The sequence below is a fragment of the Rhinolophus ferrumequinum genome, chromosome 12 (genome assembly GCF_004115265.2).
Source record: "Rhinolophus ferrumequinum isolate MPI-CBG mRhiFer1 chromosome 12, mRhiFer1_v1.p, whole genome shotgun sequence".
NCBI classification, from domain to species: domain Eukaryota; kingdom Metazoa; phylum Chordata; class Mammalia; order Chiroptera; family Rhinolophidae; genus Rhinolophus; species Rhinolophus ferrumequinum.
In genome coordinates, this window is record NC_046295.1 from 33,800,776 (window position 1) to 33,824,169 (window position 23,394).

Below are 23,394 nucleotides of genomic sequence, written 5' to 3' on the forward strand. Positions count from 1 at the left end.
CTATTGATACTCATGAGATTATTATTATGTTTTTCTTCACTGTGTGAAACAAACATCTATCTATACTTTATTTATCCAGTTCAATTTCTTAGTCACCTAGCCAAAAATCTCTAAATATAGCCAACTGATGATACATCTTAATAATTAGGATGTTAAGAGAAAAATAGACTGTGGATTTTCTTTTCAAGTATATGATTTGAAGAAAAAAAAACTAAACTGAAACAATTTCACTTTTGTAGAATAAGGCCATAATAAAAGAAAAATTAAATGTTATAATTGGGTGAGATGGAGGCCACCGACATGTTATTATACTTCGTTGGTTCTAGATTTATTGCGGACCTTTTTCATTTGAAAAATCCCAGAACCCAAACCATGCCTTCGTATTCTGGTTTACTCTCTTTGACAAGGTGGGTCAGGTGCTAAATGAAAGAAATAGCTGTTTTTCCCTTAATCTTCTAAAGGACTATGGAACTAGGCTAAATAATCTCAGGGCAGCTGAACGGACTGCAGAGATTAAAATCACACTGAACTGGGCAGGTGGGAATTGGGGGGTGGAGAGAGGAAGTGAGGAAGGGGGAACTTGGGGGGATGGAGTTGGGTGACTGGGGCACTGCAGGGGGTGGGGACCTGGGGAGGTGTACTTCTTCCTGAAATGACTGCTTCTCCAAACGGCCTAGTCATGTGTCAGTGAATTTCAGATTCCCCAGCACAAAAGAATCTCTCCTTAGGAAAGGGAGACAAGAAGCACAAATTGCAAACTGTAGGAGAAGAGGAAGGGTCGTTTCCATAGTAAAATTATATGCATTCAATTCAGCATATGGGGGGTGGGGTACAAAGGTACAGGAGGGGCTTCTTTAACACACAAAACTATCTTTTTGTGGGGGTTGCTGTTAATAGAAATCTTTATTTTAAATAATGCTTCTCTCCAGACAATTTCATCTTCCTATCAATGGGATTCAGCAGGCAGTCTGATAAAGAGATTCAGGATTCTAAACTTCCCGAAACAACAACAGAGGTAATACTGCATAACTGCAGGAGACTCATTTAGTGTCCTCACGAGCACAGAAAATTGAAGCAGAATTAGGTCACTCAGGTTTTTCATACAGATTGAACAGTAAATCAAGAGGGGTGACTGTTCTGGCAAGAAAAAGAGTTCCATTAAAGGCAACAGATATTTGTTCAGGTCCAGAGGAGAAGTTTATGATTCCTGTAGGAGAGTTATTTGAACAGAAAATGACACTGGTACATTTTGTTCCTTCAAGGAGCTGAGTGACACTTTTAAAAAAAGAGAGAGGGAGACTGACTTTTGTAACTCTTCTGATAAAGCGGCCTTTGGCAATTTTTGAGAAAGCATTTTCAGGGTTGCAATAGATACCAGGGCAGGATAAAAAACACAGTAAGCAGACTATGCTTGCTTCTTGAAGCAAGGAGGATATACTACTGTTTTCATACTAAATTCTAACTTGATACCAAAGAAGGCCGACAGAATTCAAAGATGCTCTTCTCAAATAAACTGCAAATGTGAAAAATATCTCCCATGCAAACATTTATGGTATTAGTTTACATGCTAATGTAACAATTCCTGGAACACTTGTGCCTAAACATCTAACTCTAAATGGAAGAACTGAAGTTAAGTATATTGACAGGGCAAAAAAAGTGTGCCCCCCCCGCACACAAAACAAAAACTTAGGAATATCTCTGATACTTACTACAGAGAAAAGTAATAAAGGTCTATCATTAGAGAAAGATGGTCAAAAAGAAAAGATCCACTTTAAATGAGAAAACAATGTTTTAACTAGAGACTGTACAGATCTGAGGCAAAATGTTCATTTGCAGAAATTTATTTATGCTATTACGAAATAAAGTTCAATTTGTCAAAATCCTGATTTTATGATGAACAAGGAAAAGCAACCAAGTGACTTAAAAGTTAAAAAAAAATTAAAATTCTGACAATTTCCTTTCAATTTTCATAGACAAGGTAAGTGATGTTACAATGGTCAAAGAAATGAACATCTGCTAAAGAATTTCTGACACGATTTTTGCTCAAAATAAGTTTATAAAGTTGTAAAAGAGGTGACTTTTTTTTTTCTTTTTTAGACCTTGCTCAAATCCTTCATCAGACAATAAGATACCCTGGACCCTTCCAGTTATCAGTACTAAAGGCTATAAACCAGTCTCTCAGAGGGACAAACGGAAAAGAGTTTCTTTGTTGTCTTTTACAAGTGACTCACGAACTTAATCTAACCCTAATCTCGGCAGGTGAACAATTTATCTTCATATACGCAGAAGCCAGCTACTGCTCTATAACTAAAGAAGATAAAAGATGCTCCTGCAGTGCAGCCAGTGCAGACCTCTGCTGCTTCTCAAGATGGCCATGGAAATTTCATTCCAAAGGACCCACCAGCTTTCTGGACCCAGGGTTGACAGATCAATCATTTTGCAGCTTTACAAAAGAGGAGACATTTATTGAATAATAATAATACAGAAAATAGCAATTCTATCACATTCTACAATGCTTCGAATTTAAAAGATATTGACTAATACTTTTTTTTTAATTATTGATATAGGAGTGGAAGCCAAAAGCTTGTCACACACTCAAATAGGCTAAACAGTACTACTTAATACTGTATATTTTGGGAGATCATCCATTAAGATCACTTCCAAAAAGGTACTAAAATGAACTCACTACAAGAAAGGTCTACAATTAAAATCTGGTAAAAATAATCAAGAAAATCTAGGAGTCAGTAAAATACACACACACACACACACACACATACAACACAACACGGGCTGAAAAAGACAAAAGTCCAGATGTATTTCTAGGTCCAGAGAGTATCTATGTTATGAGAGCATTTCACATGACTTAATAAAGGTACTGGTGGTAGCTTTGTGCCTTCAGGGTAGGGAAAAAAATGCTAGATTTTAGAAAGTCAGAATTTTAGAGTAACTAAATGATACTCTCTGTCCCATTTACTGTCTTAAAAAATACTCTTGAGTTTTATAATCAATAGCATCATAGAGGACTGTATATAAATACAGTTTTTCTGCCCCAGATAAGTATACTATACTGATATTTGATTTTATAACACAACAATTACTCACCCAACAGAATCTGCCTATCAGCACTGAAATACCCATTGAAGACTCAGTCCCTAGCTCTCTAGGGAATATATAAAATGCTGGAGACAACAACATGAAAGCTCTGAATTGAGGATTAGTAATAGTAATGAGACTAAGGTTACACTCTTCATCCAAAAAACTACACACATTAAATGGCAAAAGTTACTGTGTTTCTTTCAGAGTAATTCAAAGCTGATAGCTTAGTATTTTAATCTAATAACAAGTCATGCATTTTTCAATAAAATTTAAGGTAATATTTTAAAAGGGAGCCCAAACATTATTTACTAACATTCCCTATAATTTTTAAACAAAATTTCTTTTAAATTAAATCATATTTGGGAAAGTAGTAATAATAGCTAATATGTGTAAAATGTCTCAGTGTCATTTTATCTCCCCCCAACAAGAGGTACTCTAATACCTACCCTCTTTAAACAAATGAGGAAACTGAGTCACAGAAAAGAGATGTAACTTGACTAAGGTAACACACTTCGCTAAGTGACAGGGCATGCTCTCTGGCTAACTCCAGAAACCACCATCGTAGATTTGTTTAAATTTTGACTCAGTACTTACTGGGCTCCCTTTTTGGTTAACATTAATTATCTACATCAGGGGTCTGCTAACTACAACCTGTAGCCTGTGGGGCCAAATTGGCCTGTTTTTGTAAATAAAGTTTTATTGGAACATAGTCAGCCCATTATTATCTATGGCTGCTTTCTCACTCAAAGGGCAGAACTGAGTAGTTGTGAAAGAGACGATGAGGCCCCTCAAACCTGAAAATATTTCCTTTCTGGCCCTGTACAGAAAAGGTCTGCCAACCCATGGTGGAGATAAATGTGTCAAATCTGGTGAAAATTAAGTTTCTGGAGGAAGAGTTTAAATAAGGACCCCCTATGAAGACACTTACATAGGACTTACTGCTAAAGTTGGACCAAGCCATAGACCAAAAACAATGCATGAATTAAAACGACGAATAGATCATGCCAAGCTACCAAAGAATGCTTTAGTATCATGAGCTATATTACTAACCAGAAGGTCAGGCCAACACAAAACACTCAACATCTGACTGGCTTATAGTCATCATTGAAGGACAAGCTGACAACTAGAACACGGCACTGCATAATCTAAGTGTCAGATCATCCTTTTCTTGGATCCACAGGAATTCCAGGCTGGGCTTTTGATTTCCACATATCCAGTGCCTAATACAGTGCCTGTCACAGGGGCTGAAAAACGTTTTCTGATTGAATGAGTGAAAATCCGTCCTGTCCCCCAGAGCCATCAAAGGGCCTCCACCTCTCCAACCCCGATGGGAAACAAACTCTGCAACTTTGTTCTGAAATCATTCTCATAGCATGAGTTTTGACCTGTGTAATTTTCCTTAGGCCTTTCCCTTGTCCCATAGAAAGGAATGACCACAACACTAGGAGACATCGCACCCCCCTAGACACAGTGGTACTTGAAAGAACACAGTAGTTTAACCCCTTTTGGGGCAGGGGTGCATTACCTGTATTCCCGCTCCTGCAGAATCTCCACGGGGTCCAGGCCTTGGGGTTTCTGAATGGGGCTGATCCGGCTCTGCTTCTGCTGCAGCTGCAGGATGGGCGAGGGCTGCCCCGGGGCCGGCTGCGGCACGGAGGGCCCAGGCACCGCGGCCGCGGGTGGCTGCGCTGCTGCGGGGGGCGCAGGTGAGGGCCTGCCGCTGGGCGCGGGCACCGGCAGCTTCTGTGGGGTGCTCGGGCCGCTCAGCTCCGGCCCGGGGCCTGTGGGACAAGAGCAACATGAGCAGCTTGGGCGGGTCATTGCCCTGTGTCCACACCAGGCTGCCCGCTGCCCCCCGGGGTCCTGTGATGGGGTCAAGTAAACGTTTTAAGAGAAGAAAAGAGGGAAGGGAAATGAAGAGGGTGGGAGGGGAGGAGAGGAAAGGGAAGGGGAAAGAAAAAGAAGAATCTGGCATCGATCCCCACAGGAAAATGGCATTCACTAATGAACATTAGTGAAAATGGTCCAAAAATGACTCTTTAAGTAATACACTGATTAAGGACTGGACTGCCAGCTTTTAATGTAGACCTGCAGTAGGTTTTTAAAAAGAATTACAGGGTTCAAAAAAGTAAGGGAGTCACCTAACAGTCAGATGCAATTTGGGTGTGGTCCTAAAATCACATTTTGCACACTGCAGGCAAGCCCCTTTTGGCAGACCTCAGACCCAACCTGGAAGAATCCTGTGTTAGAACCATGCTTTACAAATGCAGCCAGCAGCTTACCAGTCCTCTGATGTGAACACAAAGGGGCAGGCATTTGTCCTTAGCGATGCAGAAAGTATATTTCAGACGTAATCAGTGCATCTCAGAACTTAATTTTTTTACTACATATTAGAAAATATTTCTAAAGACATTCAATGTAAGGGAAAAAGTCTGCTTATGCCACCTAATAAAAACTAGCAAATATTAAGATTAAAGAGAATATTTTTCTCATGTTATCAGAATAAAGGGATACACAATCAGCAAGCTTCTCAAAATGCACTTAATTTAAAGCAATTGTTAGCATTTAATTTCAGAAGTTTAAATTGGTAGGTAAAGACTTAAAATAAGAAGTATTCCATCTCTCATCCTAGGTGAGTTTTTACTTCAAAATTATAAATAAGACTAGTGATGCTACCAGATGAGTTAGTAAACTAAAAAACATCAAAACAAAACAAATCGCATGAACAGATGTTAAAACCCTCACAGGCATTTTCCAAAGTATTTTCTATATATTTTCCAAGAAAAATTAAAATTATTAAATAGTAACAAAAATAAGTCTATATACTTCAGAGTAACTTAATAATTAACCATACAAAGACATATGTTACGAAAAATTAAACACATTTATTCAATTTCCAGCAAACACCATTTAGAAATGGGCTTAAACAACAATACAAGGATGGCTATAAGCAAACATTTTGACAGGAGGAATGTGAAGAACTAGAACAAATTGCTTAGGAAATTTGCGTGTGTGTGTGTGTGTGTGTGTGTGTGTGGTGTGTGTGTTACCGTTGTTCTTTTTTCCCCTTCTGAAATTAGGTAAAACTTTCCCAAAGATGTAGAGCTAGATAAAACTTCTTAAAGTAATCTGTAGCCCTGGTTCTGGGGTTGATGAAAAATTCTTAGGGTAAAATTACTTATTTTTATATTTTATTCTAGTCATTGTAGATGTGCTGTCATAATAAAGACATTCTTTTTAGTTAAGCACATTCCGATTATTTCTGAATGGGTGGTCTTTTACATAATTTTTAGTTTTTCATAATATTTTATATTTAGAGTTTCTTTCATCCATATATAAGAAACCAATTTCTAAACATTAAATCTCAGGGTTAAGAAGGAATAAATTATGAAGGGACATTTTAGAATATTTTTTCCCTAAATTTCTTTAAAACAGTAGATTTTTCATTTGGGTTGGTTTAGTTCTGATCCAGCCAAAAGAGAAGAAATAGAAATTTCTAATATTTCTTTTAATTCTCTGCGATTCTATGAATCTTCTTAATAAGCTCAAGAAACTGGTAGAATTAAATATGTTTGAAGACTTGGTATAAGCATACTAAATAATGAATTTAATACATTTAAGCCCTCTAAAAAAATCTCCACCTTTAATAAAAAGAAAATCAGGGTCTTACTGAGAAGATAATATCATAATAATTACTTTAAATTCAATTCTCAAAGTGTTTTTCCTCCTTTCAAAGTTAAAATAGTTCATCAACAAAAGCCACAACAGGGTGGCTGGTTTGCTCAATGGTTAGAGCACAGTGCTCATAACAACAAGGTCGCCAGTTCAATTCCCAAATGGGCCAGTGAGCTGCGTCCCCCACAACTAGATTGAAAACAATTTGACTTGGAGCTGAGCTGTGCCCCCCCACCCCAGCTGGACTGAAAAACATCGACTTGACATGGAGCTGATGGGTCCTGGAAAAACACACTGCTCCTCAATGTGCCCCAATTAAAAAAATTTTTTTTTAATTTAAAAAAATTAAAAAAAAAACAAAAGCCACAACAGTGCAATAGTGTTCCGCGTTTCAGTTATTCCAGGCACTTTTCTTCTTTAGCATTACGGCCTGTAAATACTTATGCAGAAACCTATGATGACTCCTTGAGGTATTTTTAAGTCACTATTTTTAAAACCTCATTTAATCAAAAAAAAAAAAAAAAAGGCATCCAGAGCATGTCTGTCTGATACCTCTGATTCTGAATCTAGTCATTTTCAGCCTATGACTCCGAACTACAGCTGATATATACATGGCTGGCCTTCTTTAACTGATAACTGTAAAGACATCCTTATCTGGTTGAATGATTCTTAAACTTGAGAAGCAGAGAGAGATGCAAACATGGACTTATATATTCAAATCTCCCATTTAAAAAGTACTACAACTTGTAAACAATCAGTAACCACAAGATGGCCACGGGGTTTTGAAAATTAATCTGGGGAACGTAATTTAGTGGTTATCGGAGGTTAAGGGGGGTGGGGGGTGGGAGATGAGGGTAAGGGGGATCAAATATATGGTGATGGAAGGAGAACTGATTCTGGGTGGTGAACACACAATGTAATTTATAGATGATGTGATACAGAATTGTACACCTGAAATCTATGTAATTTTACTAACAATTGTCACCCCAATAAATTAAATTAAAAAAAAAAAAAAGTACTACAACTTGCCATGCATTAAACAGGCACATTTAAGGCACCTGGCACCAAAAGAACCGGTAATGTTCACCTCATCTCTGTCACTGATGGTTGTGTGAACCTGAGCAAGTTACTCAATCCCATGTGCCTCAGTGTTCTCATCTGCAGAATGGCAATAATAATAGCACCCACCTCACAGGGTGGGTAGTGAGGATTGAATGAGACAATGTGACCGTGCGCTAAACCCTCAGCTCTTGTCATTTTTATTGCCACCAAGGAAGGACATGAAGGTAGAGAAACCTAATTTAATTGTTCAGCTTTACAGAAAGACTCCATGGCAAAAAAAAAAAAAAAAAAGGCTTTTAGGAAAGGCTTTTTGGTACTGTATCAGATGAAACTTTGGGAGTCCTCCTTTCTACAGCAGACTTCAAAATGTTTCTACAGTTTAATACAACTCAGCACAAATACTCCGATAACTTGGCTTGCCATGTACTTCCTGTGAATCTGCTATCAGAGTCACAAGCAAACTCCTTTTCTAACTAAGCACCACAAGTTCATTTACTGCGTGGGTCTATTTTCTACTCCCTCCAACAGATTATATAAAAACTTCTATTTACAGAGGCTGGGGAACTGAACACAGCCTGCCGCAATTAGACATGCCCAGGATGTCACTACCTATCCTTTCGATTTTATGCCTGTCCCTCAGGCGGCTTATAAGAGTTGAGTTGCCCAACTGGATTTGCTCTCTATTGACAGAAATCACCTCTACGACAGACACTCTTGGTCTGCGAAATGATTAAGACCTCTCCCTGATATCTTCAAATGGAAGACAAATTACATTCTTTAGCTTATCTCCTACTCCCTCTCCAATGTAAACAATTGTCAGAGGTACAAAATGTGTCTGCTTTCCCTTCAGGCCCCACTTTAGAAGTCAAGGGAGAAGTACGCCCTGACACTCCTGAGGGGCATCCCAGGGCAGCTACGAGAGGAGGGGGTCTCTACCAGACGCATCCTTATGCTTGATTTTAAGAAACAGGGAAATAAACTCATTAAAATACCTAAACCTCCCATGAACAGAATTTCTGTGCATTCATTTCTCAATTTGCCGAGGACACGAGATATTTATGCAAATAACAATTCTGTGCATTCAACGAAGATTTACGTGGTTTCCACAGGTGGAAAAACTAAATCTAATGAAGTGTATTTAAATTGAACATACCAAGAAACTTTAGACTACTAAAAAACAGTAGGGGAAACAGGAGAGGGACAAGCACTGAAAAAAAATTAACAATAAAACTTTTACTTTCTACCATAAGGGCTGTTCTGCCCCCCACAAAACCCCCAAACCTCTTTCAGTTCCTATTTTTAATGTTGCTTTAGTCTCTAAAAGGAAAAATGAATCAAAAGGAAAAGGAAAATGGTAGCTTATATCTGAGTGGAGCCCAGAGCATGCAAGGACTGAAGAGTTATTTGTTCGTTGTGCAATTCCTCCAGTCAAACTGTAATTCTCTGGTGGTATCTATGATGATGTCAATTCTAGTGATTTATAACTTTGAAGTAGGTTTGAGCAGACCACCCCAGCCAAAAAGACTCTCTTCACACATGAATAACACTAGAAAACGGGACAAAAGAAAAATGAAATCACAGCTATCTCTAAATAAGTGGACATACTTATACTTATTTTTGTCCTGAAATATTAGTGGAGGTATTTATAAGCAATTACACTTTTTATTTAAAAGGTGGGGGAAGGAACAGAAACAATCACAATAAAAGGTAGTATTAACTTAAAAAATTTTTTTTCCTTATTTTGACTTGTCCTAAAAGCCAATTCAAATAAATGTCTTTGTCAAGTAAGGTTGTCATCTCCCTATGAAACCTGAGATTTGGGGAAAAGTTCAGCAATGCTGTCAGATGCAACCTCCTTCCCAGGGGCAGGGATGGGTCTGGTCTATTTGAAGGAGGTATCTTCTTTCCTCCTTCATCCGTGGCCTCCTTGCCCACTTTGTCATAAAAACACTATCTGCCCAAATATTTTCATTTCTAATGAAGCTTGACTCTTGGAAATACAAAAGACATGAGTAGGGAGTAATAAAACGAATTCCCCCCAAATGACAGGGGCCTGGTAAGCAAAGACAGAGGCACTGGAGCAGGGTAAAAAACAAAAAAAAAATGGAGCCCTCTCTTCTGGAAATGATCCAGAAAATGCACAGGATTGTGTTTATTAGGATGTGAAGTATTTGTTATGTGCAAGTCTCCAGATAACTGAAACTTCATACTTTAACCTACCCAGAGAAAACAACATCCATGGAAGGTCATCCTACAGCCCCCTGCACCTCTGAATCCTATCAGTGGGATCAAGCCAGACTACCAGAAGGCCATACAAGGACTATCTCGTCTCCACCCATGACATAATGCCACAGCTTCAGATTTGATACCAGGGTATGTAAAAAGTAGGCCGCGTGGATTCTGCTACTCTATTTATTATGAACAAACGTCATCAGTGCCTATATCATGTGGTGAGTGCCTTTTGATAAGGAGAATTCTAAAAACTAATTCTAATGAGAAAAACTAATGAGAAATCTACTTTATACTCTTATGTTAGAAATGGGTATTCTGTCCTCTGAGAACTGGGAAGCACCTTCCTTCTGAATGATGGGAATCAGGTACCTGACCCCGTCTCCCTTCCTGATTGCCAGGAAACTTGAGTTATGTTGGAAGCTCGGATGCAGCAACCAGGAGAACTTTGGTGGCCCCTACAAGCCTGACCTCGATTTCTATTTCCCTTTGTTTCTGATTTTCTACTTCATAATTAGTTCACTCCAGGTATGTTTCTTGGAAGCCTCCCCGAATGCTTTTCACAACAAAATGGGGTAGAAATGAATAAATCAACAAACAGAATGGCTTGAGGAGAGCAAGCCGATTCCAGGAGTGCGTTTTGGCGATGGAATGTGCTGGGTTGCAGGGGGTGTGCGGATGGGCTTCCCACAAACCTTGAAACTCTTGAAAGGGAATGCAAAATCATGGGGGATAGTGCTTTTTACCTAGGTCTGCAGCACGCACCAGAGTCCCCAAAGGTTAAGAAGCACTGCTCCAGGATTCTGTAGCAAAAAAGACTAAGAATCTCGGCCAACTGAGCGAGGGCAGATAAGGGAGCCAGCGACGTACAACAAAAGGCCAAGTCAGCCCTGGGCTTATACCAACCCCGTGCTTCTGCGCAGTGAGCAGTCTTTCTCATCCAAGTTGGACCATCACATTACTCATCTGGTTGCATATTAACCTACCAGATGGTCTGCTGAAGCTACCAAGGGTCTGCGGCGGCTGCGGCGGCTGGGGCTGCGGTTGTGTCTGTTGCGGCGGTGGCTGCTGCTGCTGCATGCCAGGCAACGTCCTTTTCCCCTGGACTGCAAGCTGCAGTGTTTCAGGGAGGTGCTGGCCCCGGGCCAGCATTTTGTAAGCTAAAATCTGAGCTCGCAGCTGATGCAGCTGGACAGGACTGAAAGGCGAGGGACCTCTGTTGGGCTGGTTCATCGCCTGTGGATCGCCCTGGATCAGGGGCCCTGGTTGGTTCGGCGGCATCTGGGGCGGGGTCGGGCCGCCTCCCGACGACAGAGGGCTGGAGATATGCTCTGCAGCTCCCAAGGGAGATGGGTGCGGTGACATATAACCTACGGGAAAACACAAAAGGAGATCACAGGCTGCCCCTGATGACCCTGGAACAGAGGCATTCCTGAATGTTTTGGTAATTTTCTACAACAGCACTGTCTGATAGAAATTTAAAATATATAAAATGTAATAATTATTTAATTACATACAATTTAAAAATGGCATGTATCAACTGTACATATACAATTTAAAATTTTCTAGTAGCCACATTAAAAAGTAAAAGAAACAGACAAAACTAATGTTAATATTTCGTTTAAATCAAAATACCCAAAATATTATCAATGAAAATAAAAAATGATCAAAGAGATTTTTTACATTCTTTTTTTTTCATGCTAAGGTACAGCACATCTCAATTCGGACTAGCCACATTTCAAGTGCTCAATAGCCACATAAGTCCTAGAAGCTAAATTGTTAGTGGCTGTTACACTAGGACACCTAAAAGGAAGGCACCAGAGGTTAGCATTACACATTAAAAGTAGCTGCCACCTGCAGAACAAAACCTGAAGGTGTCTACTATATCACAATGTGAAATGAAGGGTCTCTTATGGGGATAACAAATAGTATTTGGTTTATTACTATGCACATTATGAATAACTTGCAGTTATTTGAGGGTCTCCACTGTTGTAGGCAGTATGCATGGCACTGTACACACTATCTTCGCTGAGTTCTCTCCCTGGAAACAGAGCCTGATGGAAGGATTAAGTGCAGGTGATTTATACGGAATGTGCAGGGACACTGGCAGGGGATGGAAAGGTGATACAAGGAAGGGAAGGCAGCCAATAAGGAGCGTGTTATTAATCCAGCTGCTGCAGTGGGCGCCTTAAAATTAACCTCGTGCAGAAGCTTTGCAATAGAAGGTAAGTAACTTGCCTCCAAATTATCCTAGGGAAGGGGTGGAGAAGCTGGGGTATGTATACTCTAGAAACCACCAGTCACTGCTTATGTCACTGGCTGTGACTCTAGGGATAATTAGTTCCCAGGGACTTTTCCATGTGTGGGTAAGTTGGACATAAACAGACTGAAGATGGTGGCCTAGCCAGTGGATATCAGGCTGGTGGGAGCACAGAAATAGTAAGGAGAATTAAACAGATATGAATGGAGCATACATTATTTCTTTAATCCTCAGCATCCCAGAACATATATATATATAGTCACCTTATGTTTTTAAAATAAGATTGAGACTCAGAGAGTGAGTGAGTCACCCAAGGTCATGCCATTAGATCTTGGCAGCTCTCGGATTCAAACCAAGCTTCATCTGATTCCAGTGAGTATATTCTCTCCAGGGTCTAATATTAATTTGGTTTTATAAAAATACCAATACTAATTTTGGTTTTAAGTTAAAGGCTGAGAAGTTTCAAAAATCTTCTAGAGCATTATAACATAAAAATGAGAGTAATTTGTTGGGCTATAAGAGATCTCAAGGGGAAATTTAAAAGTACTTTTCTTGGGGAAAAGAAGTCAGAATGCACAAAAATGTCAAGGAACTAATTTCAGGAGATGAACTGTTCAGCCTGGCCAAAGAATTCCTGGAAAAACATATGACTGAATGTTGTTGGAGGGAGATCCAAGATGAAGGAGAGAATAAAATGTCCTACTGCAATACAAAAGGTTGCCCTGAATTCAAACTAAGTGCTAATTAATGAAGTCAAAGGTGTCCTCAGACACAATATACAATATTAGATGAAAGCTCTTTGCCCTTTAATAAATGTATTTGCGTCACAATTATCATAAAGGTCGTCACGCAGGTGTTTATTAGACATCTGCCGTGTGTTTGAACCTATGTCAAGTTTGAGCTGAAAGAGCTCTGTGCATCTTTGTGGAAACAGAGACCTGAGACTAGGTAACCACCACTGACTGGCGACTCACCATCACCATTCACAAGACTGCAGAAAATAAAGGATACTGTTACTTTTGTCTCAAATTGCCATTTGGAAAGGGAAACAAATTTAGATTGATCCCCTAAGATAAGAGTAGGTTTTTGTTCTATCAGCTGGTGAGAAGTAGAACCCCATTCAGAGAAATCCTGTCCTGAAGAGAAATGGAAGAACTACTCTCTTCGCCAAATCTCTATTCCATAATGGAGCACAAAACCATGCAGCAATTAGTCATGTGAATCTGCCAAGAAAATGCCCCTGAAATCAGCCTGCAGGACTAGCAGAAATTTAATCCCAGTATATTGTTATTTATAAAGAGAATATCAATAACATACACCTAACATCATCATTAACATTCAACATTCTTCCTTTTCCTTCTTAATGAGGCTTACATTTGCCCTTTACTTGTAATGTCGGTGCAAAATGGCAGTTTGTTCATTATGTAAGCAACTTCCTGCCACCTTTTTGGCCAACCCGGCACCTATCACAAGGAGAAAAACTTCCTACCAAAGCTAATGACATTTTCATAGTAGAATAGATATAACCAGGTGTTAAAATGGGTCACATGTCTCTTGCCTTCTGGTCTCTCCTACCCGAAGGTCATCAATTATAGCTTACTCATGATAAATCACAGGATGCCTAATATAATAAACCAACACGTTAGACAATCCAGTCTAAACTTAACTACATAACACTGTTTATCAAATCACTCTTCTAAACTATGAACTATGTGGCCAGGCAAAGTTATGAAGGGGAGACAGTTACATTACACACAATAATTAACTTTATCTCACATTCGCTAAGAAAGAAAGAGTGGAATAAAAAAACTGTCTTTCAGAATTAATCAATAAACAAACTTTTACCTCACATGTAATAAGAAACTGAGGGTGGGAAAAATTGTTTTCTAGAATTTATAGGGGATAGTAATAGAATTATTCTATCACAGTATGATATTAAAAATGTGACAGTGTCTCAGCTAGAGAGTTTTTTGTTTTTTTTTTTTGTTTTTGGATGGATAGCATTCTATAAAACTTCAGGAAAAACAGAATCTAAATGATGAAACAACAGAACATATTTGGTAATTATCTTTAGTTGAGAAAAGAGTACAGGAACTGTCTGAGAGTGGATTTGCATTTGTCTGAAGGGTGACAGGGTTGAAGCAGAATCTGCTCTTTTTGAAATCTGGTTTGATTTGCTCATTCAAAAATAGTCAAAAAGTGGCAGTTTTCCTTCCTGAGTCTTCAAGGGCTATTATCTCCCCACTTTCACCTGGCCTCAGAGAGAAGCAATCACCTCTCTCCTTTTAATAATCTTGAACCAACTGCCAATTTTATATGAATTTTCTCTTCATACATACACACATTCATACACACACACAAACATTAAATATTACATAACTTGCCTTTTAAGGCTTTTTTTTTACTGAACAGACTGAAAATAAACAATGTTATCATTGGGACCATAAGGTACACAGTTCAGTATTTGTTGAAGGAAATGGTTTTGCTTCTCAACCAATACCTTAAAATAACCTAATAGGTTGCTAGGTAGTTAAAGCTGGCAGCTTTTCGATCAATACCACACCTCTCTGTACCTGTGTTTATAAATGGCTTTTACAATAGTGTTTTTAAAGATACACACTATTACAGAGTCTAAATTCTTTTTAAATTATATAGAACACGACTGCATTATATCAATACTACTTTGTCAAAAATACACTTTTAAATAACTTATTCCCCAGCCTACAACACACTTGGACATTTTAGAGAAAAATATTACATGCTAATTCTGATTCCATTTAATGTAGACCTCTGTAATTCAAAGTAATTATAATTTACTGAAATTATATAAAAATTAAGATCTATTTAAAATGGTTAACTTTTGAATGCACAAGTTCGTTTTTCTACCTAATTGAACAAAATTTATTAAGTATCTATACTAAATATCTATCTAGCTATGTACTAGACGTTGTGCCAAGTGTTGGAGATTCCAAGAAAAATCATCATTCTTAAAATGAAGAAAGGAACCAAGCAATGAGAGAAATTCGAAGGTACATAAACATAAAAATGCTCAATTATAATTCATGCATTTAACGTGTTTTGTTTTGGAGTTTTCCTATGGCCCCACTATTAGAAGTACTGCAAAGCCAGGAGCAACTAGAGCTAGTAACTGGCTTTGAGAATCACTTAATATAACTTACCTATACCTCCCAGGTATTAAAAATGCGATCTATATTAACTGCATGAACACACCTGGCTCCTTAGAATTTAAATGATAAACCTGGAAGTGTTGTCTTAATTCATTCTTAACACTGAATGGGTCAAAGTTTTTCTTCCTAGACTGCAAAAGTTCCAAGATTTCAGGCTGCTTTCCTGACAGGGTCAAGATTTTATGAGTCATCTGCAACAGTTATGCCTACCTGTCATCAAAATTCAGATCAGAGTCTGGGATACTCAAAATCTGTTTGAACATTAGTAAAGACGTACTTCTATGCCTCCATGACATGCATATATACCATGTTTCCCTGAAAATAAGACCTAGCCGGACGATCAGCTCTAATGCGTCTTTTGGAGCAAAACTTATATATTATAACTTATAAGACCCGGTCTTATATTAAGTTTTACTCCAAAAGATGCATTAGAGCTGATCGTCCGGCTAGGTCTTATTTTCGGGGAAACTGTGTGTGTGTGTGTGTGTGTGTGAATACACATATATACATATATACATATATACATATATACATATATATACATACATATATATACACACATACATATATATTTTAACTGAATACATTTTTCTAAATCCTCACAGTCAAAAATCTTCTCTCAGATGGATGAATGAATGATCATGGATTAAAAAAAACTCATACCTTAAATTACAAAGGAGTATACACAGCAATACATAAACTTTCAATTAGAATATCAAAATATTAGGGTTAATTAGTGCTAGTTAATGCATGGCCTTTGCATGTTGAAATAACCCTACAATCATTTTGAAAACAAGTTACATTGTATTCAAAAGACTTTGAGATACCTTTAATATGCCCCCAATAGTGAAGGATGAAGGCACCAAGGAGAAGAGAAATATATCATATAATGATTTGGCCATTCTTGTAGGTTGAATTGTGTCTCTACAAAGTAAGTTGAAACCCTAACCCCCAGTACCTGTGAATGTGACCTTATTTGGAAATAGGATCTTTACAGATGTAATCAAGTTAAGGTGAAGTCATACCACATTAGCGTAGGCCCTAATCCAATGACTGACTTCCTTGTAAGAACAGGGAAATCTGGACATAACACAGACACACAGGAAAAATGTCATGTGGAGACCAAGACAGAGATAGGAGTGATAGATCTACAAGCCAAGGAATTCCTCGGATTGCTGGCAATCACCAGGAGCTAGGAAGAGTCAAAGAAGAATTCTTCCCTAGAGCCTTCAGAGAGCACGGCCCTGCTGATACCTTGATTTCAGACTTCTGGCCTCCAGACCTGTGAGAGAATAATTTTCTGCTCTTTTAAGCCTATGATTTGTGGTAATTGGTTACAGCAGCCCTAGAGGACTAATACAGCCAGCAATGACGGGTAATTCCACTGCCAGAAAAAGCCACCTTACAGACAATGTATTAGCATGCAATTGGGGACAAAGGTGGCTCGTCTTACCTTCACATCTACACCACTGTTGTTGGGAGGCAGACCAGGATTCTCCGCCTGACCCTGTCACTTACAGGTTGTGCCAACTTAGGAAAACAAGGTAAATTCTCTGAGCGTTAGCTTCCCCAACTATAAAACTGGGGTAATATAATTTACCTTCCAAGAGCATGGTGACGATTGTGCATGAAGTGCATGAAGCACTTTGCAGAGTGCATGGACTCGTGGAAGCTAATAAAAAGTACTTAGATTTTATTAATGAAATTGACTTTGTAAATCATAAAGTTGTGTTGGTGGAGGCTGGGAGACATTTGTATAGGGAAAAGAAACCTGCTGGATTCAATCTTCCTTAGACATGTTCTTTGGCAGTCATAATTAAAATAACCAATACAAAAGATGGAGACTACGGTATGGAGCCCAAATCCAGTACTTCGTGTTACAGACCTTGGCTGTGTTGATCCATTGGACTCTGGGGAGGGCCCATTCCTGGGTGAGGTGGCCGCATTCCGGTGCCTTTCATGGATCCACAATGGATATCTTCTACAATGCCCTTGTCGTGCATACCATCAATGGGCTGAAACATTTAACAGACATCATTCACATACTTCTTTAAGGTACACTATTTCTACTTGGAGTTTTAAGATCCCTCCCCAAAGACTTCAAAATTGAGGCACAATCATCTATATGACAGTCACATATTTTTACACCTACATTACATATATTATTACATATGACATATATTTTATAGGTGGGGAAAAAATTTTAAAAGATTATACCGATAGGATCAGCAAAACTATCTGTAAGTCAGAAGTTAAGGCTGTAAACAATAGAATTTTTTTTTGGAATGTCAAAACCTGAAAATAAAAAGAAAGGCCTGTTCCCAAAGTATACAAATATAAACTGTGCTGTCATAACCTTTGCAGTAAGTCCTAAAATCTGCTGTATGTTGAAGTTAGTCCAAAGTCTGAAGGAAGATTATTTGAAATGTCTGCAATGACTATTTTTTGGTAATTTTTTGGTCATCGGAAAGAACCATGGAAAGTTTAAAAGTTGAAACCAGAAAGTTCCATGACAACTGGGAAAAGACAAACAGACATGGTAGGGAAGTGAATGGGGGTAAACACTGGAGAGAAAAAGTGTGAAATAGATGTATATACTACAGCGAGAGGAAGACCAAAAAAAGTTAAAGGCACAGTGTGGGAAAAAATTAAGAACACCGGGTCTGGAAACAGGACTAGAGGCCTAGTACCTAACAGACACACAATAAATAGCTATTGAATTGACCTTAATCCAATCCAGAATTGGGCAACGGAGCATGTGTTTGAAAAAAGAAAAATCTATTCCTCCCCAAACTGGGATAGCAATTTTCAAAACAGCCTGAAAGGAATATTTCCAGGAGTTTATAGAAACCAAATGACTTCAAGCAAGAAAGTATGAGTGTTAGCATTTTTGGAGAAAGGAAAGTTCATTTCTGCAGAGTCAAAAGCATACGCTTGAAAAGAGGAAAAATTTACCATAAAGAGAATGTTCAGAAGAAAAATGGGAAGAATTTGGTATAAAGAGTGTCTCTGATTCTGTTAAACAGTAATAATAGAGATGAAATCAAAGCAACACAGCAGATGTATTTAGGCCACTTGTTTATTTCCAGTTAACGTTGAAAAGCAAAAAGCTGAAGCTCAGAGGGAGCAGGAGGAGAAAGACAAGGAATAAAGCTGCCTATAAAAAGAATCTAAGAAAGTGAAGGCATCTGGTCAGCAGGTGTGAACTTGGGCACTTAACCACGTCCTCACACAGGGAATTATCTGAGGGGCTGGGGGTTAAGGCAAAGCAGGATGTCAAAAATTACAAAACTGGCAGAATGAGAGCAAAACAAAAACAAAATAAGAGCATTGATGGGGGTAGAGAATATGAGAAAATGGTAACAAAACAGAAGGGATCAGAAGAGATAATTATCAATAAAAATAATCCAATGCAAAAAATGTAGTGCTAACCCAACACTTGCTCATACATTTAACTTTTAAATGCTTAAACAATAATAAAGGTTAACTGAGTATTTCCTTCAAATTATACCTTTAATTTTGGAGGTAAGACATCTTTAACCTCTTCTGAGATTATTCAACCTGGACTACGGTTTATAAGTGACAGATCAGATCTATAATATAGTTCCCAAATTAATATAATATGAGCACAAGACAATTTAATGACTTCAGTATGTCTGTATGTTCAATATATCTGCTAAAAAATATGACATAGAAAACAAGCAGCTTTATTTCTTCAGATACTTGACAAGCTAAAAACGAGGGAGAAAACTTGGGGATATTATAGGGAAATCCAGGATATATTTGTAAATGAATAGAGGACGTTTCAGAGTAATTAGTAGTGACAATATGATTCTATTATGGTAACAGTTATTTAAAAATCACACCTGTATATATATCCCTGTGCTTACATAGTATTTTTACTAAACATGGAGTTAAGTAAGGTATGAAAAGCATGTACAATGAGCTGTTACCTGGGGTGAAGCCAGGATTAACCGTTCCCTTTATTTATCTCAGCATGGTTTTATTTTTCAAAATAAGCATATATTACTTTCCTGATTTGAAAATCATCAACTAACAAAATTTGTAAAAAAGAAGATGTTCTCTTCTGAACTATAATGCCTTACCTTAAAATTGACCTACAGTCCTACACAATTAGAGGAAAAACTTGCTCTTTTTTACAGTAATCTTTGTGTTTTAAACCAGTATCTTCCACGGCTTGCCAACATCAAGAGAAATCCGGTCACCCTATGCACCTGTGACGTTGTCCAAAAGGGATGTAAAACCTCTGCCTCATCAGGCACAACCTTCAGGTAATATGCAACAGCCTCTCAGAATTTCTTTGGCATTTGCTAACTTTCAGAGCAAATTGTCACAGAGGTTCTTGTTTACTTTCTCAAAAGGCTTTTCTCTCTTCGTTGCATCTCCTGAGAAGGCGTCATGCTAAAATCGTAGCAATGCGATCATCCCCACAGCAACAATCCAAGTCTCATAAATAGAGGATTATAACCTCAGTCCAGAAAAAAACAACTGGACCTGAGCTCTGCTCAATCAGACCTCTCTTCCAAAACCAGAATAAAGCCACTTCCCAGGGAGAAAGCAAAGTGTATTTTAGGGGTTCTCTAAAAAATTATTTCAAATCTTTAGGAAAGGACTCATTTTTCTCTTACTCTCTGGGATATAATTTTTACAATAAATACCAACACTTTTAATGAAGAACAATTTTCAATATGTTCATTCACGGATGATGTAAGTTATTTAACACATATAGTCTGGAAAAATAATAATCAAGACACGCACTTACATACTTACTCACCAAGCCAAAATACCTGCAACCCACAAACCACAGAATTTAACTGAACTGCATATTCTATCCAGTATTTTTAAAAGGCCAAGATCTGCTCTTCCTGACTAATACATCTGTAACAATATAAGAGCCTCAGAATGTATGTTTTTAGTAATATTCAAGATAAGACAAAGACCTAGCTTCTCTCGTTAAAAAGAGTAGAAAACAGAGGGGCAGGGGTTATCAGGGATATGAGCCATTCACGTCTCAGAAGGCAAGACTGAACCAGAGAACAAACTCTTACCTTATGCATTTGATGCATGCCTTCCTGTGGGAAGTCGGCAGATCCCATTGTAGGCATAGGATGCGAGACACTTGGAGGTCCAGGGCTTGGCCCCATCATACTGTGGACGGAACCTGGGGATGGTCCAGGTCCTGGACTAGGTCCGAGAATTGGTCCAGGAGAGGGTCCGGGACCTGGTGAAGGCCCTGGGTGGGGCATGGCGCCAGGGTCTGTGGGCGTGGACATCTACTTCTCCTGTCTCTGCCAGTCGGTACAATGATACTGAGTTGAAAAGAAGAAAAGAGAAAGGAATGTTTTAAACATGATGTTAAGATCAGAATAAAACAGTTGTTAGTATTTGATGGTGCCATTTCTACAACAAACATCAAACAGAACTGCCCTGTCTGGTCCAGATGTTTGAGTGTGATATATATCCATCTGCCCTAGTCTTTATGAAGACCACTTGTTTAAAAGAAAAAAACACTCTAAATGATTCCCCAGAAAGATATAAATCATCTAAGCTACAAAAAAAAGACTCACTGGAGAAACTCAAATTTAACACATAAGCAGAATTCTAAACAAGTTCGAAATTTATTACTAAAGTCAACAGATGCTCTCCAGTACTTACTGGCTTGGGCACCTTACAAGTCATTAACCCCCAAAACCATTAAAATATAAAACCCCGAACAAAGTATCCAAACAAGACCCATTTTCATAAGTAAATGGACATTCAAAGCTTCACAGAGAATTCCGGATTGTTAAGGGGTTGGGGGGAAGCACAGTTTCATAACTTAATAATTAAAAAGAATTCGTGATTATGGGAATAGCAAAGGTTATGGGAATCAGACAAATATGGGTTCAAATACCCATATTGTATAATTACTAGCTGAGAGTGAAATACAACAACAGTACATATTAAAACACAGCTTTCTGCCTGGCACAACAAGCAGGCATTTATTATTATTATTATTATTATTATTATTGTAAAATTGGTATACAGATTACTAAATTCCAGGTATTCAACATTATAGATATTTGTATACACTACATAGTGTTTACCACTGTAAGTCTAGTCACCACCCATCACCATACAATTGATCCCCTTCACCCATTTTGCACTCCCCCTAGCCCCTCCCCTTTTGGTAATAACCACGAATCTGTTCACTGTATCTATGAGTTTTTATTTATTTTCTTTGTTCATTCAGATTCCATGTCTAAGTGAAATCATTAAGTATTTGTCTTTCTCTATTTGACTTATTATACTTAGTATAATACTACCCTCAAGGTCCATCCACGTTGTCGGAAATCTCAAGATTTCCTGCCTTTTTATGGCTGAGTAATATTCCATTATAGACAGATAGACATAGATAGATAGATAGATAGATAGATAGATAGATAGATAGATAGATAGATAGATCGATCTCACATCATCTTTATCCATTCACCTGTCAATGCACACTTAGTTTGCTTCCCTGACTTGGCTGTGGTAAATAACGCTGCAATGAACATAGGGGTACATGTGTCTTTTTGAATTAGTGTTTTATTTTTTTTTCAGCCATCTTATTTAGCATTCTTCCCCCCACCACCTCTACTGTACCAGAAGTGATCAGAAGGACCAGTTTAAGATGTGGTCCCCCTGCCAGCTATTAACTGAAGACAACTTGGGCAGTTGAGGATTTGCCCTAGGACTCTCTGTGGTCCAACGTTCCCGAAAGAAGTGACCCCTGACTTCTGGATCAGGACCCACCAGACAAGGTATGCAAATTCCGGTTCTCCAATTTCAGCAAAGCAATATTCCATCGCCCACACCACTCCAAAGCTTCTTCGCATTTCCACTGGTGAGCTGCCTCATAGGATGTGTAAGACTACATCTTGAATTATGAGCCAAAACGAGTAAATAAGCTCTTTTCCAAATTCTGATGGAGATCAATGATCTCAGCAAGAAAGCTTAATGCCACTAGTGATAGTAATTGTTATATATTATGCTATCTGGAGGCACACACCTGTGTGCACACAAAAACTCTTCTCCTGTCAACCTACAAAATACTGAGTAAGACTCTAAGCAATTTGCTTAACCATTACTTAGTAGCAGGGCTGGAGTTAGGGCCCAGTCACCCATAGCAGAGCTCTTTCCGCAGTGAAATGAGAGGTTAGAGGGGAAATACAAAAAAACCACATTAGTTCCATTCTTAGCTACCTACTGTCTGTCACCTCTCGCTGAATCTCTAAAATGTGAAGGGCATAAAGGCAGGGCGTGGCTCTTCATTCCTGAATCCCCAGCACCTCCAATCAGCATGTAGCAAGTGCTCAAAAAAGATGTGAATGAACTGTGGACACAAGCTCAAGGGCAAACTATTAATAGAGTCAATTATTTTATAAATAAAAACTAGAGAGTAATCAGTGTCTGAGGTGTGTTCACATAAAATCTTAAAAGTATAAGCAAGAATTTAGGGTAGAAGTCAGACAGAGAAAGACAAATACCATATGATCTCACTTATCTGTGGAATCAAAACAAAAAATACAAAACAGAAAAAAAATAAAAGAGAAACAGACTCATAGATACAGAGAACAAACTAATGGTTGCCAAAGGTGAGGGAGGTAGGGGAATGGGTGAAACAATGAAGGAGAATAAGAGGTACAAATAAATAAGTCATAGGGATGCAATGTACAACACAGGAAATAAAGTCAATATCGTAATAACAGTTAATAGTGGTGAACAGTTAATAGACTTACTGTGGTGGTGATCACATTGTAAGGTACATAAATGTCACTATGTTGTACACCTAAAACTAATACAATATTATAATGCCAACTATACTTTAATAAAAAACTGAAA

General features: G+C 38.3%; 1 protein-coding gene across 5 annotated transcripts in view; it reads right to left on the bottom strand.

The window, feature by feature from the left end:
- Nucleotides 1-23,394, bottom strand: part of SMARCA2 (SWI/SNF related, matrix associated, actin dependent regulator of chromatin, subfamily a, member 2) — a 162,410-nt gene that overhangs the window by 126,903 nt on the left and 12,113 nt on the right. For 4 of the 5 annotated variants that reach the window (XM_033122457.1, XM_033122460.1, XM_033122459.1 and 1 more), the window contains exons 2-5: nt 20,580-20,840; nt 17,396-17,525; nt 11,049-11,432; nt 4,622-4,877 (exon numbers count right to left, since the gene is read on the bottom strand). In XM_033122457.1, the coding sequence (XP_032978348.1) occupies nt 4,622-4,877; nt 11,049-11,432; nt 17,396-17,525; nt 20,580-20,804 (995 nt within the window). In that variant the 5' untranslated portion in view covers nt 20,805-20,840. Of the gene's footprint in view, nt 1-4,621; nt 4,878-11,048; nt 11,433-17,395; nt 17,526-20,579; nt 20,841-23,394 lie in introns of those variants that run through there. The other variant, XM_033122461.1, reaches the window with a different exon arrangement.